This window comes from Aphanomyces invadans (assembly GCF_000520115.1).
Source record: "Aphanomyces invadans strain NJM9701 unplaced genomic scaffold supercont1.48, whole genome shotgun sequence".
Lineage (NCBI taxonomy): Eukaryota > Oomycota > Saprolegniomycetes > Saprolegniales > Verrucalvaceae > Aphanomyces > Aphanomyces invadans.
In genome coordinates, this window is record NW_008580193.1 from 58639 (window position 1) to 81580 (window position 22942).

Below are 22942 nucleotides of genomic sequence, written 5' to 3' on the forward strand. Positions count from 1 at the left end.
ACCGCGGCTGTGTTACCGCACGTGCCGCTGATCCATTGATCGAGACAGGATTGCCATGCAATCGCGGCATGAACGTGACGTAGGAGGTTTGTCCCGCCTATTCGTACTTGATTGGTTAATAATGCAGTTTGTGAACCTATCGAAACGCTTTATTCAGAACTGAAGCTGGGATTTACGAAATTCCCAACGCCATGACCTCGCCATCATCTCGGTTCGTCATTCCCGCATTGACCAAAATGAGCGCCGTCGCGACAGACGTCCTTGCGTTCTACGACAACATCGTGAGCCCGTTCTTCGCCGACAATGGCCCGATCGTGCCGGTCGCCTGTGTCCTCGGGTACCTCACGCTCTCGGGCCCCGGCTGCCGCTTGGTCGTCAAGCTCCTCGGCCTTGAACTGAGTCCCGAAGACAAGAAACTTCGCAAGCGCCACCCCTTTGTGACCGCCATCAGCGTTGTGCACAACTTCCTCTTGGCTATGTACTCGGGATGGACGTTCTACAACTCGGCGTCGATCTTTTACAACCACGTACAACGCAACCCGGGGTACTCCGGCGCCATGTGCGACGCGTCCGGCAAGCACTGGCGCATCATTAGCTGGTACGGTCGTATGCGGCCGGCAACAACGACGAGAGGCTGACGGCTCATCTTGTAGGTGGTTTACGCACTTTTACGTGTCCAAGTTCTACGAGTTCGTCGACAGCTGGATCGTGTACTTGAAGGGCGACAAACCGATCTTGCTTCAGACGTACCACCACGCCGGGATCATTCTGTGCATGTACTGCCTGATCCAAGCGGAAGCGACGGCCCCCGCGCTCGTCGTCACGTCCTTCAACAGCTTCATCCACACCATCATGTACACGTACTACCTCCTGGCGACGTTGGGGTACCGCAGCCCGTACGCCAAGTTCCTCACGATGGCGCAGTTGACGCAATTCCTTGTCGGGATCTCGCTCACCGTGCCATCCTACTTTGTTGCGGGATGCAACAACACGGCGCAAACGTACGGCATTGCGGCAATCCATGTCTACACCGTCATTCTCATTTACCTCTTCGCCATGTTCTTTGCCAAGCGCTACACCAAGCCCGCGGCCAAAAAGGATTAAGTTGCCACCAGATTAAGTTGCCACCAGATTAAGTTGCCACCAGCAATAGACTGCTTGATTTGCGTTGTTAGATCGATCGTCTGGAGGATCTGCGCACCATGCACACGCACAGTCATGAATACACTGTGCCACGGACATGAGCGGGGAAGCGCGTTGGAGCAGCATGACCTTGTGGTTTAGGAGACGAGAGCCCCGGTGAACGACGAGGTGGTACCGACAATTCTCGAGCTCAGCACAGAATGGATGTCGTGGTCCCTTTTCTGTGAGCTTGCATCTGGCCGGACTTGCGCCGCTGCCACCGCCGGAGTCGAGCTACGCCGTCCATGAGAATCATTCACGAACGCGTAAGACTTCCTCCAGCAGTCCGTGGAAAAGCAAACCTGTTGTAGATACCACCGCTTCGTCATCTCGAACATGCCATGCATTCGAAGAAAACAGCCTGTAATGTGTTCTCGTGCTAGCGCAGGTGTGCAGACTCCCATGTCGGTGAGTCGCGCTATCTCCGAGTCGAAGCCGCCGTGTAGTTGAAGCACGTTGGATCTTCCTCCATCTTCGCTTCGTCCTTCAAGCGTGGAAGCATGATGTCTAAGAGTTTTCCTCTGAAAATTAATATGTCAATTACTGTTACAGTACCATCGATATCGTCATGGTGCACTTGGCGCATGAAGACCTGGACAAAGTGATCTGGGGCGACGCGGCCTCTCGCGTGCCGACAGATGCCGCGCTGAGTATGCTTGTACGAAATCTGCAGGTTCATTCACCTCCTCCATGGTGCGACGGTTCTCATGCCGAGTGTCAGGTGGTGTGGTCGGCACGACTAGCGTTGTGGGTGGTGCAATCGTGGATCGATGCTGCATGGTCGACGGACACGGCGAAAGCAACAGGGATCCTCCTGCTTCTGTATGCACTATCTTTCTTCCTCTACATGAGAGGTCGTCACGCCTTGGTAACAAGACAGGCTTGCGTACACGGTGGTCATGTTGGCTCGTAGAACTTCAAGCTGCTCCTCCTCGTGGGTGTCGTGGGGCTATGCGTCGAGGTCGCAAAGCCCGCGGCCGCCTTGTTCCAACAAAGCGAGGTCCAAGCCGCAAAGCACGACGACACCGTTCGACGCATTCTTCGCGTCGTGGCGATATTCCTCGGTCTGGTCACGTTCTGGTGCACCGTGCGTGCTACGTCCTCGATCCATCAGTGCGTCATGGGGTTCTTAGGTCCGAATCATGTGGCGAATCGTTCACATTATGTCTCCCAAGAAATCGGTCCGCAAGCGGCTATAGGTCTCGATAGCAGCTTTCTTGTGCGTGCCATAGGCGTCCACTCCATGAATCAACGTCCGTCGACCTCTCTTGGTAGTCTTGCCCTCCTGTTTCATGGAGCAGCAACCTGCGACTGCTGTACCCGTGCATCGCCCGTGATACCTTCGGGGGGACGCACGTCGTACTGCGTAATCCTCAACCACAAAGGCTTGTTGCCGGTGGAAGTTGCTGGCGCTCGACGAGGCAGTCTGGTGTGCAGCACAATTCGATTCCAGGAAACATACACGACTCGCTACGGCAGGAAACGCCGTGGGTTGCCGAGACAACGTCCTGTGCGAGTTGCGGATGCAAAGCGGCAACGAGATATTCTACTTTTTCACATTCGATGCGTCCGGCACGGTGTCCATGAACACAGGTCGGCGGATGTCGCCGCCGACATCTTCCACTGCGTCATCTCGCCCGTCACTTAGCAGTACACGGCAAGCACTTCGCACAAGAGCAGCCACATGGAGGACCATCAACTTGTGGCGCACGTTGTCGCGGCGAGGGAGGGCACAGGGGAGGGCGTGGACTTGAACGGCACGCGTTGCAATCCGTAAACACGAGCATCCATGTCGGCGCCAATGTGGTCGATGTCCTGGAATCAAGTCGTGGCGCGTATTTTACTAGGATGCCGCGGCCAGCGACCAGCCCGCTCGCAGATCCTCCTTGTGCTGCCATCCAGCGTGAAGGTGCCGTTGAAGCTCCAGGCTAAATTGAGTTTCGGGTGAAGCCACAGTTGAATTATTGGCGTGTCGCACACGAACCCAACGAATGCAAAGGGTGTGGAGTGACGGTATTCCTGCCGGAGACATGGACGAAGCGACGCTCCTGGCACTCCAAGCTCAGGAAGTGGAGGAGATGCGTAAAGCGCACCAGTTGGAGCTGCATCTGCATGACGTGGAAAGGGCGGTGCTCGACAAATCCGCCAACAACGAAGCGGCCGAGAGGGCGGACCTGAAGGCAAGGCATGAGATGGAACATGACGCCCTGCACAAGCAGTGGCTGCAGTCCCATTACGACCTGGAAGGAAAGAAGCAGTTCGAGATGCAGCATCTCGTGGCCAAGCAGCGCCACGCAAACAACGTGATGAGGGAGCACGAACTGTTGGACGAAGACTCGCTGAAGAGGATGCAAGGCCTGGAAGTTTCGCTCCTCGAGGGGAAGTTGGCTCGGGAACGCGAACTGCGTCGCATCCAGGGCCAAGTCGAAAATGATATGTTGAAGACGAAGCAGTGCTTTGAGGAAACCAGCCTCGAGTCCAAGCATGAGAAGCAGCGACGGGCTCTGCGCCAGAAGCAACATGGATCGGTCGCCTCCGCGCAGCGCAATGACCACGCGTGGACGAGAATCGTTGACGATGACAATGCCCCCGCCAAGATGGTTTCCGATTAACCGCAGCCTTCCTCCACATGACGGCCCTCGATCGCTTGGACGGCAGTACCATCACTTGCCTTGCTATGAGGGTACATCGCACGTCGCCACGGTGCGATTAGCGACTGCGTCATGTGCAGTTGAGAATGCGCCCGCCCGTGGGCCATCTTCGCATGGTGCAATTGGCCGATCGATCTGCCTGCCTTCCAAAGATCGCAAGTACTACTAAAATATAATTGCTAATATCCCGAGTTTGTTACTACTAGTACTTCTTTAAGTGTTAGAAACAAGGAAAGGTTTTGTTTAATACTACTAGTACATTTTTTCTGGAAAACTAGTAGCACTTAATTGTCTGGAAAAACTTACGCTCAGCACGTTGTGTGGGAAGAATTAACAGTAAAGAATTGCTAGTAACTGTAAATACAAAGGGTAAAACGAGGTTTAACTCGTTTTTGCTTCCATAAACGCATTGGTTAAATGAACCTAATTGGACAGAGAGGTTTGAGTTGTTTGGGAGGTATCCATCTCAAAGAGAAATCGATCATGACGAAGGCTAAGGTACGGGCACTCGGCTTCTGCGGCGCCGACGACTCCGTCGACCCGAAGCTTCTACAGATCATCTCGACGCACTACCCGTGGGTTGAGTGGGGAGTACTCTTTCGTCCGGATCTTGAAGGCACCCCGCGGTATGCATCTTCTGCATGGGTATCAAACCTAGCAGCGTTGCAGTCAACCAGCTCCCCGCCGATGAAGCTTGCTGCTCACCTATGTGGTTCTCGGTGCCAGGAAGTTCTCTCTGGTGATGCGCAGTTCGTCAAGGACATCGCGAAAATGGGGTTCCAACGAGTTCAGATTAACGCTACGGCAGCGAACCGGGTGCAGGTCGACCTGGCTCGTACCTCGGATTACGTCCAAGGCATTCTCACGTGCATGCGGGAAGCCCCTGACGTGGAGTGGATCGTCCAAACCAATCAAGAAACCAAACCTCTCTGGACAGCTCTTCTCGCCACGCCACCTCCAAACATGAGCATTCTGTTTGATGCTTCCTGTGGCTTGGGAGTGCCCATGACAGAATTTCCCAAGCCGTTCGACACTGTCCTGTGCGGGTACGCGGGCGGCATCTCCCCCACAAATATAGTGCAAATGCTGGCGCGCATTGGCGAAGCGAGTGACGGGCGTCCTGTGTGGATCGACATGGAGTCTAGTCTCCGCCGCATTGTTCGTGGCCCCGACGGCGTTGAGTTGGATTCCTTCAGCATCGACGTGTGCTTTCGATGCATTCAGTCGTCACTTTCCACATTCGAAGGATAGCTGAACAATCCAAGAATATTACGAAAATGCTCAATATTTTAGACATCACCAAAAATATCATCCGGAAAACGTTTATCCGAAAGATTCATCTTTGGGCGGGTGCCTCTTCACAATCGAACCCCACGCTTGGAACAGCATGAGCGACGACGAGGATGCAGGTTGCGAAGGTGGTGGCAATGACGGCGGCGAAGCATCACTGCTGAAGGCATTCTGCAGCAAGTACGACGTCGATATGGACGACGATGGCGAAGAAGTCTTGGAAGAGCTTGACATGTCCGAGAAAGACCTCACAGAAGTCCCAGTCGATCTGTGCGTGATTCCGCAGTTGCAACAGTCACTGCGGACACTGTGTCTGGAGAAGAATCAGCTCACCCATCTCCCCGACGCAATTGGACTTCTTCAAAACCTCCACGAGTTGTACTTGAGGGAGAACCAGCTCGAATCGCTGCCGTGTGCACTTGCCAAGTTGTCGCAGCTTGACTCCCTCTATCTCGAAGACAACGCGCTGTCAGAGAGCGGGTTTCCCACCGAATTGCAATCACTCGCTCACCTCAAAGGTTTGTGTCTACAGCGCAATAAACTCACGGTATTGCTCCTCTCGTCATTGCCTTTCCTCGTTCATTTCTCACTTCCAGAGGGTGCCGCTCCCGCTCATGTCCCTTGTCGCATTGGAAGAGCTCTACTTGGATGCCAACGCGATCGACGAGTTACCGTCCGAGGTCGGTCAGTTAGTGAATCTCAAGGAACTGGACGCCCCGAACAATAAGCTGCGGACTCTCCCAAAGTCCTTTGTCAACCTCACCAAGCTCGAGATCTTGCACTTGGAAGGTCCAGCCCACACTTGCTCCATCGCATGTGGGTTCCAACGATGAACATGGTAGGAAACGCACTTGAAAAGCTTCCCAAGGACCTCGGCGCCCTCGCATCGCTGCGCAAGGTGTACTTGCAAGACAATGCCCTCACGAAACTTCACGCGAGTCTCGGACGATGCAGTCGTCTAGAGGTAATCAACATCGAGAACAACAAACTGACCAAGGTCGGCAAACGCATCGGGGACCTTCCACGGCTCAAGCACCTGCTTCTTGCCGGCAACCAGCTCGAAAGTCTCCCTTTCAATCCGTACGAGAAGCTCGGTGGGCTGCGCCGGCTTACCCTGACTGGGAACAAATTGTCGCCCGAACTAATGAGGCTCGAAAACACACCGCCGCCATCGTCTGTGGCCGGCGCGATTGCCGAAACCGATGTGGACGACGACGACGACGGTTGAGTGAACATGTTGATGAGAGAAGTCAATGAATTGATGTCGTGATATATCGACTCGTCCTTTTTTAAAATATCTACGTGGATTCAAGAATATTTCTCAACTTTGACAAATATTTAAGGGGAGACAACCGATTTGATTTTATGTCGACCTGCCGCAGCTTCAAGTGAAGAAAGCGCATGTGTCCAAGTCGGTCTTGATGGGGGATAGCATCGGCGCCATGTGCGACGACAGCGATGTCCCACGGGCGTTGTTCTGCCCTTGGTGGTTGGAGGGACAGGACGGTTGGGGACGGTCGGAGGACGACGTCGCGGTGGCGGCTGGAGTCGCTGCCACATTCTCACGCTGCTGGTTGACCTAATGCAGGCATCAAGTACCAAAACGTCTTGATAGAGAGATCATACGAGGTAGTTGAAGGTGAGAATTTGCTCTTTTAGCGTCAAATGCAGAGTGTACGCCTCGAAGAAGGACGGATTCTGCTCCTCGAGCTTTTGCCACACAGTTCTTGTGAAGTTGGGGTCGACGTTCGCTTGTGCCTTACCAGCACAACTTTCAAATATCAGCATCAACGTTGCGACTATACCAACCTGCAACGCATGGACGATGTCGGCCTAGGAAACGGAGGTGAGCAACGTGATGGCCAACACATGCGTTGTCTACCTTAGACATGGATTGCTGGAGACATCGCTCGATGAGGTTCTGCACGCGCAGGATCTCGTTCCATGACAACGCGCTGTCGTCATTGTTACTAGGTGGGTTCCCATGGGAGTGGGCGAAGGACGTCGCTTCAGCCATCGACGTCGGCGGCAGTCGTTCGTGCTCTGACCGATCCGTCGAAAGGACACTTTTGCAATGCCGAAATTTGTATACCATAATTAATGGTATATATAAAAATCCTCTATACATATATATACTTTATAATAAATTACGTATGCATTTTGGAAAGTTATAGTGGAGTCAAGTGAAATTCTAAGCGAACTGTATGGATATGATATTTTCATCGACGAGTTCAACACCATGACAACGATGGCGATGGCGGACAAGGCCGCGGAGACTGCGGTGCTGGACGCCATGTTCGGTGAGTGTCTTCTCTGCACATGCGCGTTTTTTGCGTCATGCGAAGAATCATGGACATGTTCCTGCTTGCTGACGATGCTGTAGGCATCAAGTGGGACATTGTCAAGTGTGGTCACCGAAAGTGCTTGCGTCTTGCCGACTTGCGCTGCCCGAAATGCCCGGGCGAGTTCCACTGCCAGGAACACATGGGTGACCACTTGAGACTGCGGCACGGCAACAAGCCTGTGGACGACTACGGCCCCAAAGGTAATCCCTCACGGTCCAATATGTCGACGAGTCCAGTTCCATCCGTGCAAGCTAGTTTGCGAGACATGCACGGACTTCAAGGTCGAGTTCTACTGCCTTTCGTGCAAGCTGTACAAGTGCTTCAAGTGCGGCCACTCCCATACCCATCCTGTGTATCCGATTGCTGGTGCGTGCGAACGGTTGGTAGGTGTTGGCATCATGCGTCCACGTTGGTCGTTCGTGTCAACATTCGACGATATGCATTGACACGTTTCTCGATGATATCTCAAGGCGCGCGAGGTCTTTGCAACGTCAAGTTGTCGTGGGGCAGTGCGTTCCTGGACGACGTGTCCAAATCGATGCGCCTGTACAAGCGCGACGTGACCCAAGACACCCGAGAGCACGCCCCGCCAGGTCCAGTTGAACCAACACCGCTGCAACAGACGCAACCACCGCCATCTGCCCCAGCGAAGCCCCACGACCCACGGAAGCCACCTCCGTCGGTGCGAAACAAACCGCGCGATCCACGGCAGCAACCGCCTGTCAAGGAGGAAGTGTCGCAGCCACAAGGTACAGCTCCGGTACGTTCTGCAACAGCTCCGGCACCAGTCGTTGCACATCCCAGTGCCCCGACCGTGAATCCCGTGGCGGTGCAGCGTCCTGTGAAGCAGGAACCGGCGTCAAGAGTCGTCCATGTTGCCGGGGAATCGTCGGTGCTGCCGACTCGCGACGACAAGACTTTCATCACGTCGTCGTCTCTCCCAAACATGCCTCCGCTCCCGCACGTCCGAGACAACTATTTGAAGGGCGTGATGCTGGACAACTACAACAAGTTTAACGACCAAGCGGACCAGCTGGACAAGGCCATTCGAAAGCTCGAAGTCGAGGTAGAGTTGGCCGCTTGTTGTGTGTGGTGCTCCCGATCGACGACTGTAGGCTCGCATGAACGTATCGTCTGCGTCCATGTCGGTCGCACTCAGCGCTGTGAATCGCCGCAGCGAACTCCAGCGCGCATTGGAAGACGTGTTTCGGCAGCGCGACGAGGCTGTGGCCCAAGTCATCGTGTACGACCCACCGGTCCTGGCCCAGTACGACGCCGCGCAAGACCCGGCGAACCCGTTGTACAAGGCCCCGGTCCATAATCCGACGATTGCCCAGCGCTTCGTGCCACTCAAGCACGGCATGTGCGCCAAGATCGAGCTCAAGATCCAGGGGCTGTTGACCCAGTGGGTTCGACTGCAGGACCAAATGGTGGCCGCGCTCTCGGACCACGACGTCCCGGCCATGGAACGACTCCAGGAAGAGATCGAGACGCTCGAGAGCCAAATGTGTTTGCAGGACACGCAACGTGCGGCGCAATTCGTTGAAATATCGGCCTTTAGCGACCGCGTCCGGCAACTCATCACGCACTACCGTGAAAACGTGCCCCGCACTTGAGACAACGTCGGGACATTGAGCCTCCACGTCCATTTTAATGCATCCGTGCGGTGGATTCCATGGCATCTCCATGTGCAAGGCCGCCACCGTTCCACGCACGCCGCCCTGCTTTGTCTCCATCCTGCCGCGATTCTCCCTCGATGTGGTCCGATGGACGCGGCAAGTCGAGATCGCGACAACGTACCGCGAATATCGTCCGGTCGATCTTGCGTCCACATCCCGACGCCGCGGCAGTTGTTGCGGACGACGCGTTTCGCAGTCTGTCTGGCTATGCTTCCGTCGTCGGCTTCGAATGCACGAGAGGGATTCCACCGTCGCTTCCATCGATTCCTCATACTTGTATGCATGCTGCAGGAAGCGCCGCCCGTGTGGCAGCCGAACGAGTTGCTGTCAATGCATCCTCTGCCCGTGCCACCCACGTCGAACAACGAGAAACGTGCCGTCGACGCCATGAGGTTCATGTGTGCTTGCAGCATCCGCTTCGAGACACTGACGTCGCCGTGGAGAGAATTTGTTATGTATCGATGGCATGGGCGTCGGCATCGCGACGTCAGGGGGCGCCGACCGCCAACAGTTCACTCAACGGCATGTTGACGACCGCAGACACTAGCGGGACGCAGCTACAGTGCTCGTGAGCGACGCATGCCTGCCGTCGTTCTGTCGCGGCGTACCTGCCTTTGCCGCACACAAAAATGTAAATGCTGTCGGCGGCGGGCGATACGCTCTCGACATCGACCGTGTATGTGTACAGCACGCCCTAATGACGACGACGTGAGGGGATATCCGACCTCGAGAGCTGCACCGGCAAGAGGAGCGGCACAATCAACAAACTCGGGTGGACTCGGTACAATGTGTGGTCGTAATGCAGCGCGAGGGGCGCGTCGGATGCAAACTTGGTCCCAGCGTTCTAGGTACGAGTGACCGCGCCGCCGTGTCGAGCGACGACGCACCTGAAGCTGCAAGTGGATTTTGAAGCGCGGACCCATGCCTTGTACTTTGGCATGGAGTCGAATCGCGGCGCCCGTCGCGTACGACACGGGGCCCTACCAGCCATTCGTTTTTTTTCTCTCCATGGAGTCGCGGGACGTACTTGGCCGTCGCGAATCACTTTCACATACGAACGGACGGTCGTCAGGCGAAGTTTGCACAAGTCGCGCTGCCCGATGTGTCGTCAGGTTCGAGTCGGGGTCACGGCGGCGAACGCACCTGGAAATGGCGGTGCATTTCGGTGGCGTGGTCGCGCTCGCGCTGCGTCTGCTCGACGTACAGCTTGGTTTTCTTTGGGACGTTGAGTGGCACGTCTATCGAAGCGATGGTGTCACGACCTTTTGAATGCAAGGACATACCTTGCTCGGGCGGAGGGCCCGCGGCGGTGGCATTCGCTTCGAGGTCCGCGTTCCGTTGAAGGATCTTGAGAGTGAGCGCCCCCGTCTACGGCGACCCCGCCGAAGCGCAGTTGTGTGAAGCATCCCGCCACGATCGACCACATCGCGAACCTTGTGCACGAGCACGAGCGACGCTTCCTCGCGGCCAAATTGACCAAAAACCATGGCAGTCAAGCTCCCTTCAATCTTGAAGCTGTGCACCTACGCGAACGCGTCAGCGCGGTCCGCTCGGTGAGATGAAGAGGCGGCCATGGTCCACGACCTTGATCTTTTCATGGTAGAGCAGGATCTCGCCCTTGCGCAGGGCAATCAGGATGCCCTTGGTGTGCTTGGTTCGGCGCAAATTCATCGCTTCCAACGCGACAATGTCGTGTGGCATCGCCATGCTCCAGTTTTTCTTGCCCTGGATCGATACAGCACGCCACGTGACCCATTCGCGTTGCCACATGCCGCCGCCGCACCTTGAGATGGTACGAGATGACCTTGCCATCGACGCACGCGACGATGATGCTTTTGTCCATTTGCAAGAGTCCGCACGCGGGGGACTCGAGCTCGATGACGCTGCGAAGGAGCTCGCCGTTCTGCGTCGACCGGGGTGACGCGCGCGCACGTATATCGGATGCGACCCACCTTGACTGTGTAAACAGAGCCATTGCGGCACGACACAATCACGCGGTACTCGACATCGTAGAGGCCGTTGACAACCATGTCGACGGGCACCGCAGGAATCGCTGTCTTGCACAGCACGGCAGTGCCCTGCTGATCCAATATGTATACCTACGGGCACCCCGCACGACCCCACGCATCAACCACGCCATGTCGACGGCATACATGGCCGTGAAAAAACGAATTCAGTCGATCTAGAATGCTTCCTGTCGTTTGTACCTGGGCCGCTTCCGTCCCGACCACCAAGCTACGGCAACGATTCGTGGGGACTGTCGGTGGAGAGATTGTACCACGCACCAAGAGATGGCATCCTTCTCGTCCATGTTTTTGTTGACTGTCGTCATGCACGTGATGGTGGTCTGCTCGACAAGTGGCTCGTCCATACACCTGACGGCAACGCGTGGCATGCAACGGATCGGACGCCTGCTTACCTGGACATGTACTCCGCTTGCTGGTCGATGTCATCGATGGCGAGGAAGCCGCGGGAGCGTTGGGTGAGTCGAGACCCGTTGGCACTGCACGGGATATGACGACAGGTCGTGGTGGCGACGGCTACCGAAGGAGGTTGAGCTGGTGGGTGGCGGCCGGGATGTCCGTCTCGCACTTGGCGATGCTCTTCCACAACTTTTCTTCTTCGGGATCGATGTCCAAGACGGGGACCGTGAACTTGTAGTACGGGCGCATGTTGCGGTAAATGTATATGGATGGGCCGGACGCGACCGCGATGGACGGCATGCGTGGGCGCGTCGATTCTGTCGCGAAGTGGTTTGCGTTAGTGTGCGTGGCGTGGGGAAGCGAGAAAGACAAACGCACCAGAATAGAATGCACACAGCGCGACGGGGACGCCAAGGAGCGCTTGCTCGCTCATCAAGGTGGACCCTGCCCGCCACGTCAGAGTTCAAGGGGAAAGATGTGTGTTTTACGCGACCTTTGTACAACTTGAGACGGCGGTCGGAATCGGCCACGATCAGTTTGCTGTCGCCATCGCCGTACACGTCAGCGAGTTGGACGCAGCTAGCGTGACAATGTGAGCGATCGCGCACGATGTGCCTGACGCCAAGACTCTTACTTGGTGAATGCTTTGATCCCAGCCACCGAGTTGTGGTACGCATGCAACCATGGGTTCTTCTCTACCACATGGGGGGCGCTCCCTTTGACGGTGTCGTTGCCGGCCTTGTCCAGACCTTCCTTTGTCGCCGCCTCGGCCGCGGCACTGCTCATGGCGTTTTGTGAAAAGACGCGATCTTGGCCACCGCAAATTGCATCCGGCGTCCATCCGGAAGGTTTCAATTCTTTGTTTGTATACTATATTAACATCAAATGATATTTCGAGAGATGGAACGTTCGCCAAGGCAGGTTCCGATCGTCGCAGAAGATGCAACGGCGCGCGCAATTGCTTCGTCCTTTCCTGCGCCGTTCGATGGCCACCGTGAAGGCCGCAGGCTTCCCGGCGCGGCGCGTCACGCAACATGCTGTCGTGGCAACGTCAAATGCCCGTCCTCGTCCAAACCTTGTGCCCCCTCTCGCGGCACTGGTAGCGGTCGCGACTGGAGCGACATGTGCTGATGGGAAGAAAGGCGACTCGGCAGCTGCCTACGTGAATTGGTCGGCAACTCATGAATGCCATCCTATTCGCGTGTACGAGCCCGATTCCGTTGCCGAAGTCGAGTCTATCGGTGAGGATATCTCCTTGTCAGGTGAAAGCATGCCCTCGTTCACGCCATAGTGTGCGCGTGTAGTGGCGTTCCACCACCTTCAGAAAACAAAACTCCGACCCATGGGGTCCGGTGTCAGTCCGAACGGTCTTGGATTCTCCGACGAATCGATCCTGGTCCTCAGTCGCCTGGATCGGATCCTCCACATCGACGAAGCCAAGCAACAAGTCACCGTGGAAGGAGGGGTTGTTGTCGGCGACCTTCTCGCCCAACTCCGGTAAATCGTTGCTGCGATCTTCGCGCTATAGACTCCCTCATGTGTTTGCCCTTCATAGAACCCATGGTCTCACACTACAAAACGTTGCATCGATTCGGGAGCAAACTGTTGCGGGGGTCACACAAGCGGGATGCCATGGAACAGGCGCACGGATTCCTACGATGGAGGAGCAGATTGTATCCATGGACATCGTAACTCCTGCGGGCGGCCGCGTGACGCTCAGCGATCCGTTGGACCCACGCTTTCAACTGGCCAAGTGCGGACTCGGGGCGTTGGGAATTGTCACACAGCTCACGTTGCAGTGCGTGCCTCGGCATTACCTCGTGGAGCACACCGAGTTGATATCCACCTCTCAACTTCGCCAAGTCCATTTGGACCTCCTCAAGTCGAACCAACACGTGCGGTACATGTGGCTTCCGTACACCGATTCGGTCGTGGTAGTGACGTCAAATCCATCGCAATCTCCAACGCTGCCGCCGACCGAACCGCAAGTGCCCCCGAATCTCGACCACCGCCTGCGACCGCTTCGCGTGCTCTACGCCGACCTCACTCGGTCCCCGCCCCCGACGTCGTGGCGATTCACGCAACTTCGTGATGCCTTGTACGCGTTGGACCCGCTGAATGCAGCCCACATTGCGCGGATCTCACAGGTTGAGGTCGAGTACTGGCGACGTAGCCAAGGCACTCGTGTCGCTCTGTCGGACGACGTCGTCGGATTTGACTGCGGCGGCCAGCAGCTCGTGTCGGAAGTGGCCTTTCCCATCTCCAAGGACCACCTGGATCTGGACTTCATGGACGCGCTCCTTGCCCGCATTCAAGCTAACCAAGTCCCTGCGCACACGCCCATCGAGCAGCGATGGACTGCTCGTAGCCGTGCAGCGCTGAGCCCTGCGCAGAGTACCGACGCCGCCGCCGTGTTTTCGTGGGTTGGAATCATCTTGTACCTTCAAGACGGCGGCGACGAAGCACCAGGTGCCCGGGACGCGACCCGAAAATACTTTGGCAAGTACTCGAACCTCCTTGAAGACGTGATGGCGCCGTATGGGGCGACGGAACACTGGGCAAAGCTCGAGGTGACGTCCAAGTCGGCCGTCGAGATCGACGCAATTCGTCAGCGTCTCCGCGCACGATTCGCTGCGTGGGAAGCATTCAAGGCCCTCCGCAACGAATGGGACCCGCACCACGTGCTCTCCAATGAGATTGTAGACGTTCTAATGGGCTAGAGGTCGATGCGCTATCGATGCCTTTACCGCTAAGACATCTACCGCCGTGCGGCATGCCACGACCGATTGCGTGGGTAGAATCGATTCATCCAAAAGAAGGACTTCCCGATCGTTCTCCTGTCGCGCTGGATGCCGCTGTGTGCTGCATTGCCGTGGACAACGCGCATGAAGATTTCGAGTGGGGTGCTCTCCAACTAACTGGACATCCCGTCCTGCTGAAGCCATCGTGCAATTGCGACCCACGTGCACCCAATTGTCATTGCCTTCCACGAGCGACGACTGCTCCACACGATCATCCATGGTTGAGCTGCGACCTGTCCGCCATGACGCTACCATGAGGAATTCTTTTGTATGCCACCTAGTGTGGACAGCGCAACCAGCTGGAAGCATGTCGCAATATGTGGCGGCGCGCGTCCGTGTGGTCGCTGCCGCGTGTCCAACACCCCTCCCGCCACACCGACATCCCGTGAACACCATCGTTCGAGCCATGCTCGGGTTCTCGTCCATGTCCCCAAAGATGTGTGTACGGACGGCGTTGTCGGTGTGGCGGGGTGTGGTCGCACCGCTCCGAAGCAAAGTGGGACTCGTCATGGGTGCTAGCAATTTCGCCGAGCCTTCGCGAGGCACATGGCGGCGTCACATCCAGCAAGACAACCATATCCCAGTGCCAGGCCATCCTTCCTCGACACGATCGCGGACGGCGCTGCGCGAGGCTCTCGTCGCCGGCGCTCCCAGCTTGGTCACCACCCTTTCAAGTCGAAAACCAGATACTGAAACCAAGTCAAAACGGCCCCCTCGCGTCCAAGTGTATCGCTCGTGCACTTCAACAAAGAATGGGGCGTATGTCACACAACGTATGGGATCTCCTACGCGGCAGGTATTACTTGGATTTTGTATTTCGTCCGACAAAACATGCCCATACAGGCATTTTGGGCAGATGTGCCAACCATAACGTGTGTTCGATTGGCATGTGGTTCGCCAACAAGCGCCTACCTCACCGTGTCGCTCGGCCGTCCAAGCACCAGAACAGTGCGAGGGCCGCGACGGGTGGAGCGTTCCTGCGACCGCGCGCTCGGCATCGAACCAACAGAGCTCACGTGGAGCAGCGTGTGCACCTCGTCCGACGCGCTGAACTTGGTCATACGCGGTAGGTGACGTCACGGTGCTTGGACATCATCATACCGATCGGGGCCTGATCTCGCCGCCCACATGATCAAGACGGTACAAGCCAGGCAGTCGTGTGCCGTCTCTCTCGCAACACTGATGGACCATGATGGATGGCTAGACTGAGCTAGCTCAGCGCCAATCCAGCCAACGCACCATGCGTGGCTGCATTGGCGGTTCGTCGGCCTTTCCACGCATGCGCGGTGGGCTGGGTACCGTTCGATCCAGTGGGCCAATCAGATGTCGCGGAGATGGGGACGGAAGACATGTTGACACTTGACGTTTGTATGTTGTGGGTTTTGTCACCCCTCCGTTGCCCGCCATTTGAGTCAGAACGGCGGCAGTCTCGATTTTGCGGCGCCGATGATCAGTCCCACAACGGGGCCGCGGTCGAAGAAGCGCGACGTTGGTGTGCCCAAGTTCCTTCGATCGCTGTTCGAGATGCTCGAAACCGAGGACACGCAGATCATCTCTTGGACGCTTGACGGAGCGTCGGTGCAAGTTCTCGACCGACACACGCTCGAGAGTCACATCCTTCCCAAGTATTTCAAGCACAGCAAGTTTACGAGCTTTCAACGACAGCTCAACTACTTTGGTTTCAAGAAGAACACCAAGTTTCGATCCCACATGTACACGTTCACCCACCCGTACTTTCGACAGAACCGAAAGGACCTCCTGTCAAAGATCACGCGCCATTATGGCCACGACGACGACGCGGCCAACGGCGGCAATGCCGGCTCGGGCGATGAAAACGACTCTATAGGCAAGTTCCTTGAAAACGAAACCCCGAAAGGAGACGAACCGCCTTTCTCGCTCGACCCCATGCTTCACTTAAACTCGCAAGACTTGGACACACTCATGTGTTTGATGGACCCCGAGACTCCTCCCCACACCACAATCATGCCCGACACGATGCCGCTACGTATCCAAGCACCCTTTCCGTCCAAGTCGCTGCAACGATTCATGACACTCCCAAAGACCCCGCCATGCATGGCATTCGACCAGCACGAGAAGCATTCGCAACTCCCGACGAAGACGCGTCCATTGACGCCTGTGTCCCCGCCATCCAACCTATGCTTCTCCCCAATGCCTTCACAACCGGTGTACAGTTCATCCGACTCAAGGCGAATAGAGTCGACCAACGCCGCGGTCCGTCTGCCTCCTTCGTCGGACGCGTCGGCCGACCACCGCCCACACATGTACTCCCACCAACCCCACCAAGCGCTGCGTTCTCTGCAACAACCCCGGCACGCACATCACGCCGCGGCATCCCAGTCCACATCGCATGCACCATACCACTCCAAGTCATCACATTCGACGTCAACTCCCCACGCGATGCACACGCAGCAGCAGCACCTCCAGACAGGGCCGAATGCGCCGCGATTTGCAGACGACTACGGCGTCCTGTACGAAGCCGCGTCCATGTTTCTGTAAACGTCACGAAGCACCATCCCCGATAGCCCATAGCCACCCCAACCACCGTATTTTAATGTCAACACCACCTTCTCGCGATGTCCACACTCGGTCGTGCGGAGTGCTTCACGCCGACGCGACGGTCGTCCGCTTGAGGTACTCGTGCAGCACCTGCACACCGAAGCCAGTCGCGCCCTTGGGAAAGAATGATCGCGCTGCAGAGTACATGGCCGGGCCTGCAGCTCCATCAGCATCTCTCTGCATGAGCACGACGCCTGACCTGCAATGTCCAAGTGGGCCCACTTGACGTCCTTCTCGATAAACTGCTGCAGAAACGCCGCCGCCGTGCTCGCGCCGCCATACCGCCCCTGTCCATGCCGTCTGCAATGAGCATAGATGGATCGAGATCGAGCGACGATACCGCGCCAGTGCTTCGCGAATCCGACTGAAACCCTTTGAGCTCGGCCGTGTGCTCGGCAAAGATGGGCAGGCGCCAGCATCGTTCGTGCGTCGACTTGCCCGCAACCTACGCGACCCAACGTGATGCCCCACCCGAAGCACCTCCACTTTCATCGAGTCGTCATCCACGAGTGGCTGCGGCATACCTCGAGGGCGGTGGCCAAGTCGTCGGCGTTGCTGAACAACCCGGCGCTGTACTCGCCGAGCGCGACTACCTCAACATGAGTGGTCGCGAAGACGAGCGCATCGTCCGCTTACCAACACACGCGCCCGTGAGCGTCGCAACGTCGATGACAGTGTGGGGCTTGAACTGCTGCTGCACATACGTGAGCGCATCGGCCAGCACGAGGCGGCCTTCGGCGTCCGTGTTGTTCACCTCCACCGTGAGGCCCTGGCGAGGACACACGTCGATAGGACAGGACACGAGCAGGCAGATAGTACCTTGAGCGACTTGACAATGGTGTGGGGCTTGGCAGCTTTGGACCCGATCGCATTCTCGGCCAGCGCAAGCGCGGCGATGACGTTCACGCGCAGTCCATTCTACGACCCGTTCCATGGGGCGTCTATCATTTGGAATGCCCAGGATGTTGTACCTTGGCCGCTGCACGAACAGCGCCGAGGACGGCCGCGGAACCGCACATGTCCATGTGCATGTCCTCCATCGACCCCGTCGGCTTCAAGTTGAGTCCGCCCGTGTCAAACGTGATGCCCTGAGCATCCTTCATCACGAAAGGGTAGTGGCGCGAAGGAGACTGCACCTTTCCGACCAAAGCGATGCGATCAGCGGGGGCAGTTGCGTTGCCGTCGTACTCCAAGAGGACGAGGCGCGGTGGACACACACCCGCTTGGCCCACGAGCGCCATCATGTTGAGGCCCTTCGCACGCAGTTCATCGTCCTGCAGAACGGTCACGCGGAGGTTGGGAAGCGTCTTGGCGCTCTCGATCGCCACTGCCTCCACGAACGCTGGGGTGACTACGTCCGACCTCTCGTTGCCTGCAACGCACACGTTCAACGGACGAAAAAACGACGACAAAGTGTGAAAAAAAAGTCGAAAAACGAGGGAATTCCAACCACATTTCACGAAATGTGTGTGAAAAACGAACCCAAGTTGCGCGCGAAGAGCGTTTCCTCGGCAACCGCGAGCGTCTCCGCGACGCGGCAGGCGTCCTAATGCGGACGAAGCATATTCGTCAAGAAGGGAGAGAGCTATGAGCAGAAACCTACCTCGTCCGACGCAGGCGTTTGCACGAAGATGTCGCGTAAAGGCAGTTTTTCGTCGACGGTCGGGTCTTCCGGGGCGGAAAGGTGGCGATTAAATTCGTAATTCGACAACACTGACGCCTACAAAACGCGGTGAGTGAGGAACTACATGTGATGGAGAGGCGGGTAGTACCTGCGCCATGAGTTCCGCGACACGTTGTTCAGTCATGTTGTCAATGTGGGGTGCACGTAGGAAGGCGTGTCGAACGCCTCGGCCTTTCAGATTCACGAGGGCTTCATGGGTTGCATCACGCAGGGATACTTCGTCGATCTTGTCCCCAAGGCCCACGAGAAGCGTGCGCTGGCCATCTTTGGGATACAACAAAAGTGTTTCCTTGGCATGGCCATTGAAATCGTTGAGCACTTCTTCCGAGACCGCAAATGGCAGCGCTGTTCGGAGAGATTCGTTGCTTGATGTCTTGGGCACGAACAAGACGTGCGCCGCTTTGCCGGTCGTCGTCGGCAGACTGTCCTTGAGCCCCAAGAGCTTGACCTTCCCTAGCACCTTTTGCTGCAATCGTTGCATCTTCGATGTGCGGCGGAGTGCGTCGCAACGAGTTTCATCAGTAGCCAATCAATTGCAAGAAAATCAAATACAAGAATATCATTCGTTAAAAAGCATGATTTAATGACCACTTAGAATTGAATTTAGGTTGGATTTTTGTAAAAATTGGAAGTATATTGAACAATATTGGAATTTTTCGGCCAATGGAATGAGATATTTTGGGAATTCACAACTTGGCCACAAAACAGTGCTCCTGCCATGAACCTGGGAACCGGCCAGGGCGGCGCCGGAAGCGCGGGGTTTGGAGGATTTAGCTCCGCCTTCGGTGCTACAACGGCAGCATTCGGGTCCACTCCGTCCTTTGGCGCGGTCTCCGCGACTCCTACGTTCGGGACGACAACCACAACCTTCGGAGGACCGAGTCCTTCTGCGCCGACGACCGCATTTGGATCCGCAACAACGACACCTGCGGCAGTTGGTGCTTTGTCTGGGTTAGGGCGGTCTTCGTCGGCAGCGTTCAGTGCACCATCCACTCTCGGTACCACGACAGCTTTCGGTGCACCCGCCCCTTCCACGGCATTTGGTTCGACCACAGCGTTTGGCGCCGCGCCAGCCACGACGTTTGGAACAACTGCAACGCAGTCTACTTCATCAACGGCAAGTAGCGGGTTTGGGGGATTGAGCGCATTTGGATCATCAACATCTGCACCAACTGCGCCCTTTGGGACTACCACGACCACCTTTGGGAGCTCCACTGCACCTTCCTTTGGCAGTTTGTCTGCCACTCCATTTGGGAGTGGTGCTGCACCGACCACCACGTTTGGCAGTACCCCGAGTATCGTTCCATTTGGAAGTGCTGCACCTACCACTGCATTTGGAAGCACTTCGAATCTTCTTGGCGGCGCGCCTGCTGCTGCACCTACATTTGGTAACGCTGCTGCTGCTGCTGCACCCACAACTGCCTTTGGAGGTGCTTCGACCGTGTTTGGTGCTACTTCTGCACCTACGCCATTTAGCACGTCTGCACCCCCTACCTTTGGCCAGCCCGCACCTGCAACTGTTGGAAACACCACGTTCCCCAGCGGCTCTGCTGCCCCCAGTGCATTTGGCACTGCTGCACCTACCACAACAACGTTGGGAAGCTCCACTTCGTTTGGGAACGCTGCGCCTACACGTGCCACAGTCTTTGGAAGCACCAAGCCAGGTTCCACCACACTGGGTAGCGAGACAGCGATTGGCAAGCCTGCACCTACCTCCACATTCGGCAGCTCTGCACCTACCTCCACTGTGTTCGGGTCGTCCACGGCTGCACCTTCCATCACGTTCGGAAATGCGTCTGCACCTACAACCACATTCGGGGCCACGGCGACCGCATTTGGCAATTCAAGTCCTCTGACACCGACGTTCGGATTCGCCAGCGCTGCACCCTCGACCACCTTTGGCAGCGCAAAGCCAGCCACGACATCGTTTGGCAATGCTGCACCAGGTGCAGCATCGACCACAGTGTTTGGCCGGGCATCTCCTGCACCCACGACGACCGCGAGTTTCGGCCGCTCCTCGACGACTTTGTTTGGAAAGGCAGCGTCGTCCGGCAAATCATCTTCGGACGCGACGCTGCTAGACGTCAGGTCCTCCGGCGCCAAACCACCCCGACAGCCGCGGCAGCTCCCGGCGGTCTCCCTCAAGACTGCCGCGCCGCTTCCATCTCCCGACACATCTCCCACGAACGATCGAAGCAAGGCGCCGCGGTCGGCCGCCGACGATGGCGATATGACCAACGACGTGGAAAAGTTTGACCTGTCGACAGCCGTCACGATTGAAGGTCTATGCATCGACATGTGCTCGTCCAAGGAGCGAGAGGAGCAGATTCGGTGCGACGACTTGAGCACGTTCGAGAAAGGATCACCGCCGGAAGCGTTCATTATCAAGCGATACCAGCGGTCCGCGGCCGACCACAAACTCGACATTCCATCCGAGATTCGTCCGCTCGGGTACGTCCGCGAGAAGTGTTTCTCGTGCCGCATCTCGATGACGGTGTGGGCGACGTAGGGTCCTTCGGCGCACGCAGCTCTACCTGGAGCAGAACATCATCGACTTGGACAAATACGGCCCGGACCCGCGGTTCAACCCGCCGCGCGTTCCAGACATTCTCGACGTACGTGATTCCCATGGCGGCGGCGGCGGATGACGACGATGTGTCGTTGCGTAGTTGTACAACTTCTTTTGGAACCGCGCACGCATGATTCGAAACGATTTCACGCTTCAAAACTACCGCGGCGGCGGCCGCCACCACGTGATCGCGATGGACGTACACGAGCGCATTGCACGATTCTTCATCCTGTGCGAACACGAGCTGATTGAAAACCCCAAGTTTATCGAGCAGCAAAACATGGAGCAGCTGGGCAAGGTACGCCCCTCGTTTGCGGTCGCCGCGCGCGCGATGCGTCGCTGTCATGACTGTCGTTTGGATGGCATGCTCGCCCCATGTTGATCGAGTTGTGGCCAGTCGTCTGCGGGATCTCTCGCCGCCATCGATGCCATGTGCTCAGCACGCTTGTTGTAGACGATGAAGAGCCTCCAGGACTTTTACGACGACGCGCGGCTCCACGGCGACGAGTCGAGTCCGTTCGAAGCCGAGTTTGCCGGGTATTTCATCCTGCTGCATCTAGACAAAGACAAAGCGTCCGCTGTGCTCAAGTTCACCAAAAACCTGCCGCGATCGCTCCTCCATTCGTCCTTTGTCGAGTTCGCCATGGCGGCGTTCGTGGCACGGCACACCAACGATTACGTGACGTTTTTCCGCCTCGTTCAGCGCGCGACGCTCCTCCAAGCATGCCTCCTTCATCGCTACTTTCCCAGCGTCCGGTCCGACGCCCTCGGCTGCATGAACCGCGTGTACCGACACCCGTACCCCCTCGACAGCCTCACGACGTTGCTGTGCTTCGACTCGCCGGCGCACGCCGCCGCCATCTGCGACTTGCACGGCCTCCCAACGTCTCCCGACGGCGCGGGCGTCGTCATGGGCGGTGACTCGTTCAAGTCGGACGCGGAACTCCGCGCCAACAACATTCGGATTCCCATCTCGTGCTCGGAAATGTACGTGAGCGCCAAGCAGCACGACTGGCTCCGCCGCGACGTGTGTCGAGGCGTCACCGAGTACGGCGACGGCGCCTATCCTGTCTTGCCCAAAACAATTCAAACGACCGAAGCGGACGAGCGGCGCCGGCTGTACCCGAGTCGACCAGCATACGAAGACCCGTTCTCCAACTTTGACGGCAACGCCACAGCCAAAGGACCCCATGAAACAGCTCTCAAGAAGCAGCCCGGTCCAGTTCCATGGCAGCCTCCGCTACCGCCCCGGGCGGTGCCGTCGCCCCGAGTGACCCCGCCACTTGCTCCGCTTCCTGGACAACCTCCATTGCCCCAGGCAAGTCCCGGCAAGGCTACGGTGACCACTTGTGGCCGGAGCGGTGTCGTGGGATCGGCGCCGGCGACCCCTCCAAAGCACATTCCGAGTCTGACCGAGATAGAAGAGCGGCAGAAGCAACTGCAGCAGGAAAAGCAGCGGCTGCTCCAAGAAATCGCCAAGCGGAAAAGTACCAAAGCAGCGGCCGCCCCGCCAAAATCGCCTGCCGTCCCAGCCATAACGCCGACAAAACAGCCCCCGCCACTGAAAGTTGCCAAGGAAGCCGCGGCGACGCCTCGCGTGACCGTTGCGGCGCCTCCAGCGACGACCCGTGCGAACGAACCAGTGTCAGCCGACGCCGCAGCGACACAAGCGGCAGAAAAAGCAGCTGCCATGGCAGCAGAAAAGCAGCGCGCTGCCGACGCCAAGGCAAAGCAAGCGCGC

General features: G+C 57.2%; 12 protein-coding genes across 16 annotated transcripts in view; 9 read left to right on the forward strand and 3 right to left on the reverse strand.

Moving 5' to 3' along the window:
* Positions 1 to 194: 194 nt before the first annotated feature.
* On the forward strand, positions 195 to 1147 carry H310_13172 (hypothetical protein). The gene is made up of 2 exons (XM_008880568.1): positions 195 to 598; positions 654 to 1147. Exons 1-2 carry the CDS (start codon positions 237 to 239, stop codon positions 1102 to 1104), a joined length of 813 nt encoding a protein of 270 aa, XP_008878790.1. The 5' UTR covers positions 195 to 236; the 3' UTR covers positions 1105 to 1147.
* A 595-nt stretch (positions 1148 to 1742) lies between these two features.
* Positions 1743 to 2456, forward strand: H310_13173 (hypothetical protein). The gene is made up of 4 exons (XM_008880569.1): positions 1743 to 1855; positions 1904 to 2050; positions 2096 to 2269; positions 2316 to 2456. The coding sequence occupies exons 1-4, from the start codon at positions 1751 to 1753 to the stop codon at positions 2379 to 2381; spliced, it is 492 nt and encodes a 163-aa protein (XP_008878791.1). The 5' UTR covers positions 1743 to 1750; the 3' UTR covers positions 2382 to 2456.
* Positions 2457 to 3149: 693 nt separating this feature from the next.
* Positions 3150 to 4030, forward strand: H310_13174 (hypothetical protein). Its single transcript, XM_008880570.1, has one exon. The coding sequence runs from the start codon at positions 3174 to 3176 to the stop codon at positions 3792 to 3794; it is 621 nt and encodes a 206-aa protein (XP_008878792.1). The 5' UTR covers positions 3150 to 3173; the 3' UTR covers positions 3795 to 4030.
* Positions 4031 to 4308: 278 nt separating this feature from the next.
* Positions 4309 to 5178, forward strand: H310_13175 (hypothetical protein). Its single transcript, XM_008880571.1, has one exon. It carries the CDS (start codon positions 4317 to 4319, stop codon positions 5082 to 5084), a length of 768 nt encoding a protein of 255 aa, XP_008878793.1. The 5' UTR covers positions 4309 to 4316; the 3' UTR covers positions 5085 to 5178.
* A 27-nt stretch (positions 5179 to 5205) lies between these two features.
* H310_13176 (hypothetical protein) lies at positions 5206 to 6436 on the forward strand. The gene is made up of 3 exons (XM_008880572.1): positions 5206 to 5670; positions 5720 to 5912; positions 5966 to 6436. The coding sequence occupies exons 1-3, from the start codon at positions 5221 to 5223 to the stop codon at positions 6349 to 6351; spliced, it is 1029 nt and encodes a 342-aa protein (XP_008878794.1). The 5' UTR covers positions 5206 to 5220; the 3' UTR covers positions 6352 to 6436.
* H310_13177 (hypothetical protein) lies at positions 6366 to 7181 on the reverse strand. The gene is made up of 4 exons (XM_008880573.1): positions 7006 to 7181; positions 6933 to 6956; positions 6750 to 6881; positions 6366 to 6702 (listed from the first exon to the last, which is right to left on the reverse strand). The coding sequence occupies exons 1-4, from the start codon at positions 7138 to 7140 to the stop codon at positions 6508 to 6510; spliced, it is 486 nt and encodes a 161-aa protein (XP_008878795.1). The 5' UTR covers positions 7141 to 7181; the 3' UTR covers positions 6366 to 6507.
* A 166-nt stretch (positions 7182 to 7347) lies between these two features.
* Positions 7348 to 9149, forward strand: H310_13178 (hypothetical protein). Of its 4 annotated transcripts, XM_008880575.1 has the most exons (5): positions 7348 to 7423; positions 7507 to 7668; positions 7724 to 7834; positions 7939 to 8534; positions 8584 to 9149. In XM_008880575.1, exons 1-5 carry the CDS (start codon positions 7363 to 7365, stop codon positions 9082 to 9084), a joined length of 1431 nt encoding a protein of 476 aa, XP_008878797.1. In that variant the 5' UTR covers positions 7348 to 7362; the 3' UTR covers positions 9085 to 9149. The 4 variants fall into 4 exon arrangements, with proteins under 4 accessions (XP_008878797.1, XP_008878799.1, XP_008878798.1 ...); XM_008880577.1 differs by having other exon boundaries at positions 7507 to 7834; XM_008880576.1 differs by having other exon boundaries at positions 7724 to 8534.
* Positions 9150 to 9579: 430 nt separating this feature from the next.
* Positions 9580 to 12385, reverse strand: H310_13179 (hypothetical protein). The gene is made up of 18 exons (XM_008880578.1): positions 12205 to 12385; positions 12064 to 12149; positions 11949 to 12014; positions 11692 to 11887; positions 11567 to 11650; positions 11433 to 11522; positions 11355 to 11382; positions 11100 to 11246; positions 10931 to 11050; positions 10732 to 10872; positions 10581 to 10670; positions 10431 to 10515; positions 10291 to 10385; positions 10175 to 10240; positions 10035 to 10127; positions 9887 to 9991; positions 9756 to 9841; positions 9580 to 9704 (listed from the first exon to the last, which is right to left on the reverse strand). The coding sequence occupies exons 1-18, from the start codon at positions 12354 to 12356 to the stop codon at positions 9635 to 9637; spliced, it is 1800 nt and encodes a 599-aa protein (XP_008878800.1). The 5' UTR covers positions 12357 to 12385; the 3' UTR covers positions 9580 to 9634.
* A 112-nt stretch (positions 12386 to 12497) lies between these two features.
* On the forward strand, positions 12498 to 14614 carry H310_13180 (galactonolactone dehydrogenase). Its single transcript, XM_008880579.1, has 3 exons — positions 12498 to 12811; positions 12875 to 13067; positions 13126 to 14614. Exons 1-3 carry the CDS (start codon positions 12511 to 12513, stop codon positions 14288 to 14290), a joined length of 1659 nt encoding a protein of 552 aa, XP_008878801.1. The 5' UTR covers positions 12498 to 12510; the 3' UTR covers positions 14291 to 14614.
* Positions 14615 to 15711: 1097 nt separating this feature from the next.
* Positions 15712 to 16966, forward strand: H310_13181 (hypothetical protein). The gene has a single exon (XM_008880580.1). It carries the CDS (start codon positions 15818 to 15820, stop codon positions 16886 to 16888), a length of 1071 nt encoding a protein of 356 aa, XP_008878802.1. The 5' UTR covers positions 15712 to 15817; the 3' UTR covers positions 16889 to 16966.
* H310_13182 lies at positions 15792 to 19187 on the reverse strand. Of its 2 annotated transcripts, XM_008880582.1 has the most exons (11): positions 18721 to 19187; positions 18552 to 18668; positions 18431 to 18494; positions 18085 to 18320; positions 17920 to 18036; positions 17768 to 17866; positions 17585 to 17717; positions 17473 to 17537; positions 17289 to 17393; positions 17148 to 17235; positions 15792 to 17103 (listed from the first exon to the last, which is right to left on the reverse strand). In XM_008880582.1, exons 1-11 carry the CDS (start codon positions 19111 to 19113, stop codon positions 16994 to 16996), a joined length of 1527 nt encoding a protein of 508 aa, XP_008878804.1. In that variant the 5' UTR covers positions 19114 to 19187; the 3' UTR covers positions 15792 to 16993. The 2 variants fall into 2 exon arrangements, with proteins under 2 accessions (XP_008878804.1, XP_008878803.1); XM_008880581.1 differs by having other exon boundaries at positions 17920 to 18320.
* Positions 19188 to 19319: 132 nt separating this feature from the next.
* H310_13183 (hypothetical protein) overlaps positions 19320 to 22942 on the forward strand; it is a 5888-nt gene continuing 2265 nt past the window's right edge. The window contains exons 1-4 of the mRNA XM_008880583.1: positions 19320 to 21083; positions 21142 to 21247; positions 21302 to 21499; positions 21656 to 22927. Of these exons, the coding sequence (XP_008878805.1) occupies positions 19351 to 21083; positions 21142 to 21247; positions 21302 to 21499; positions 21656 to 22927 (3309 nt within the window). The 5' untranslated portion in view covers positions 19320 to 19350. The remainder of the gene's footprint in view (positions 21084 to 21141; positions 21248 to 21301; positions 21500 to 21655; positions 22928 to 22942) is intronic.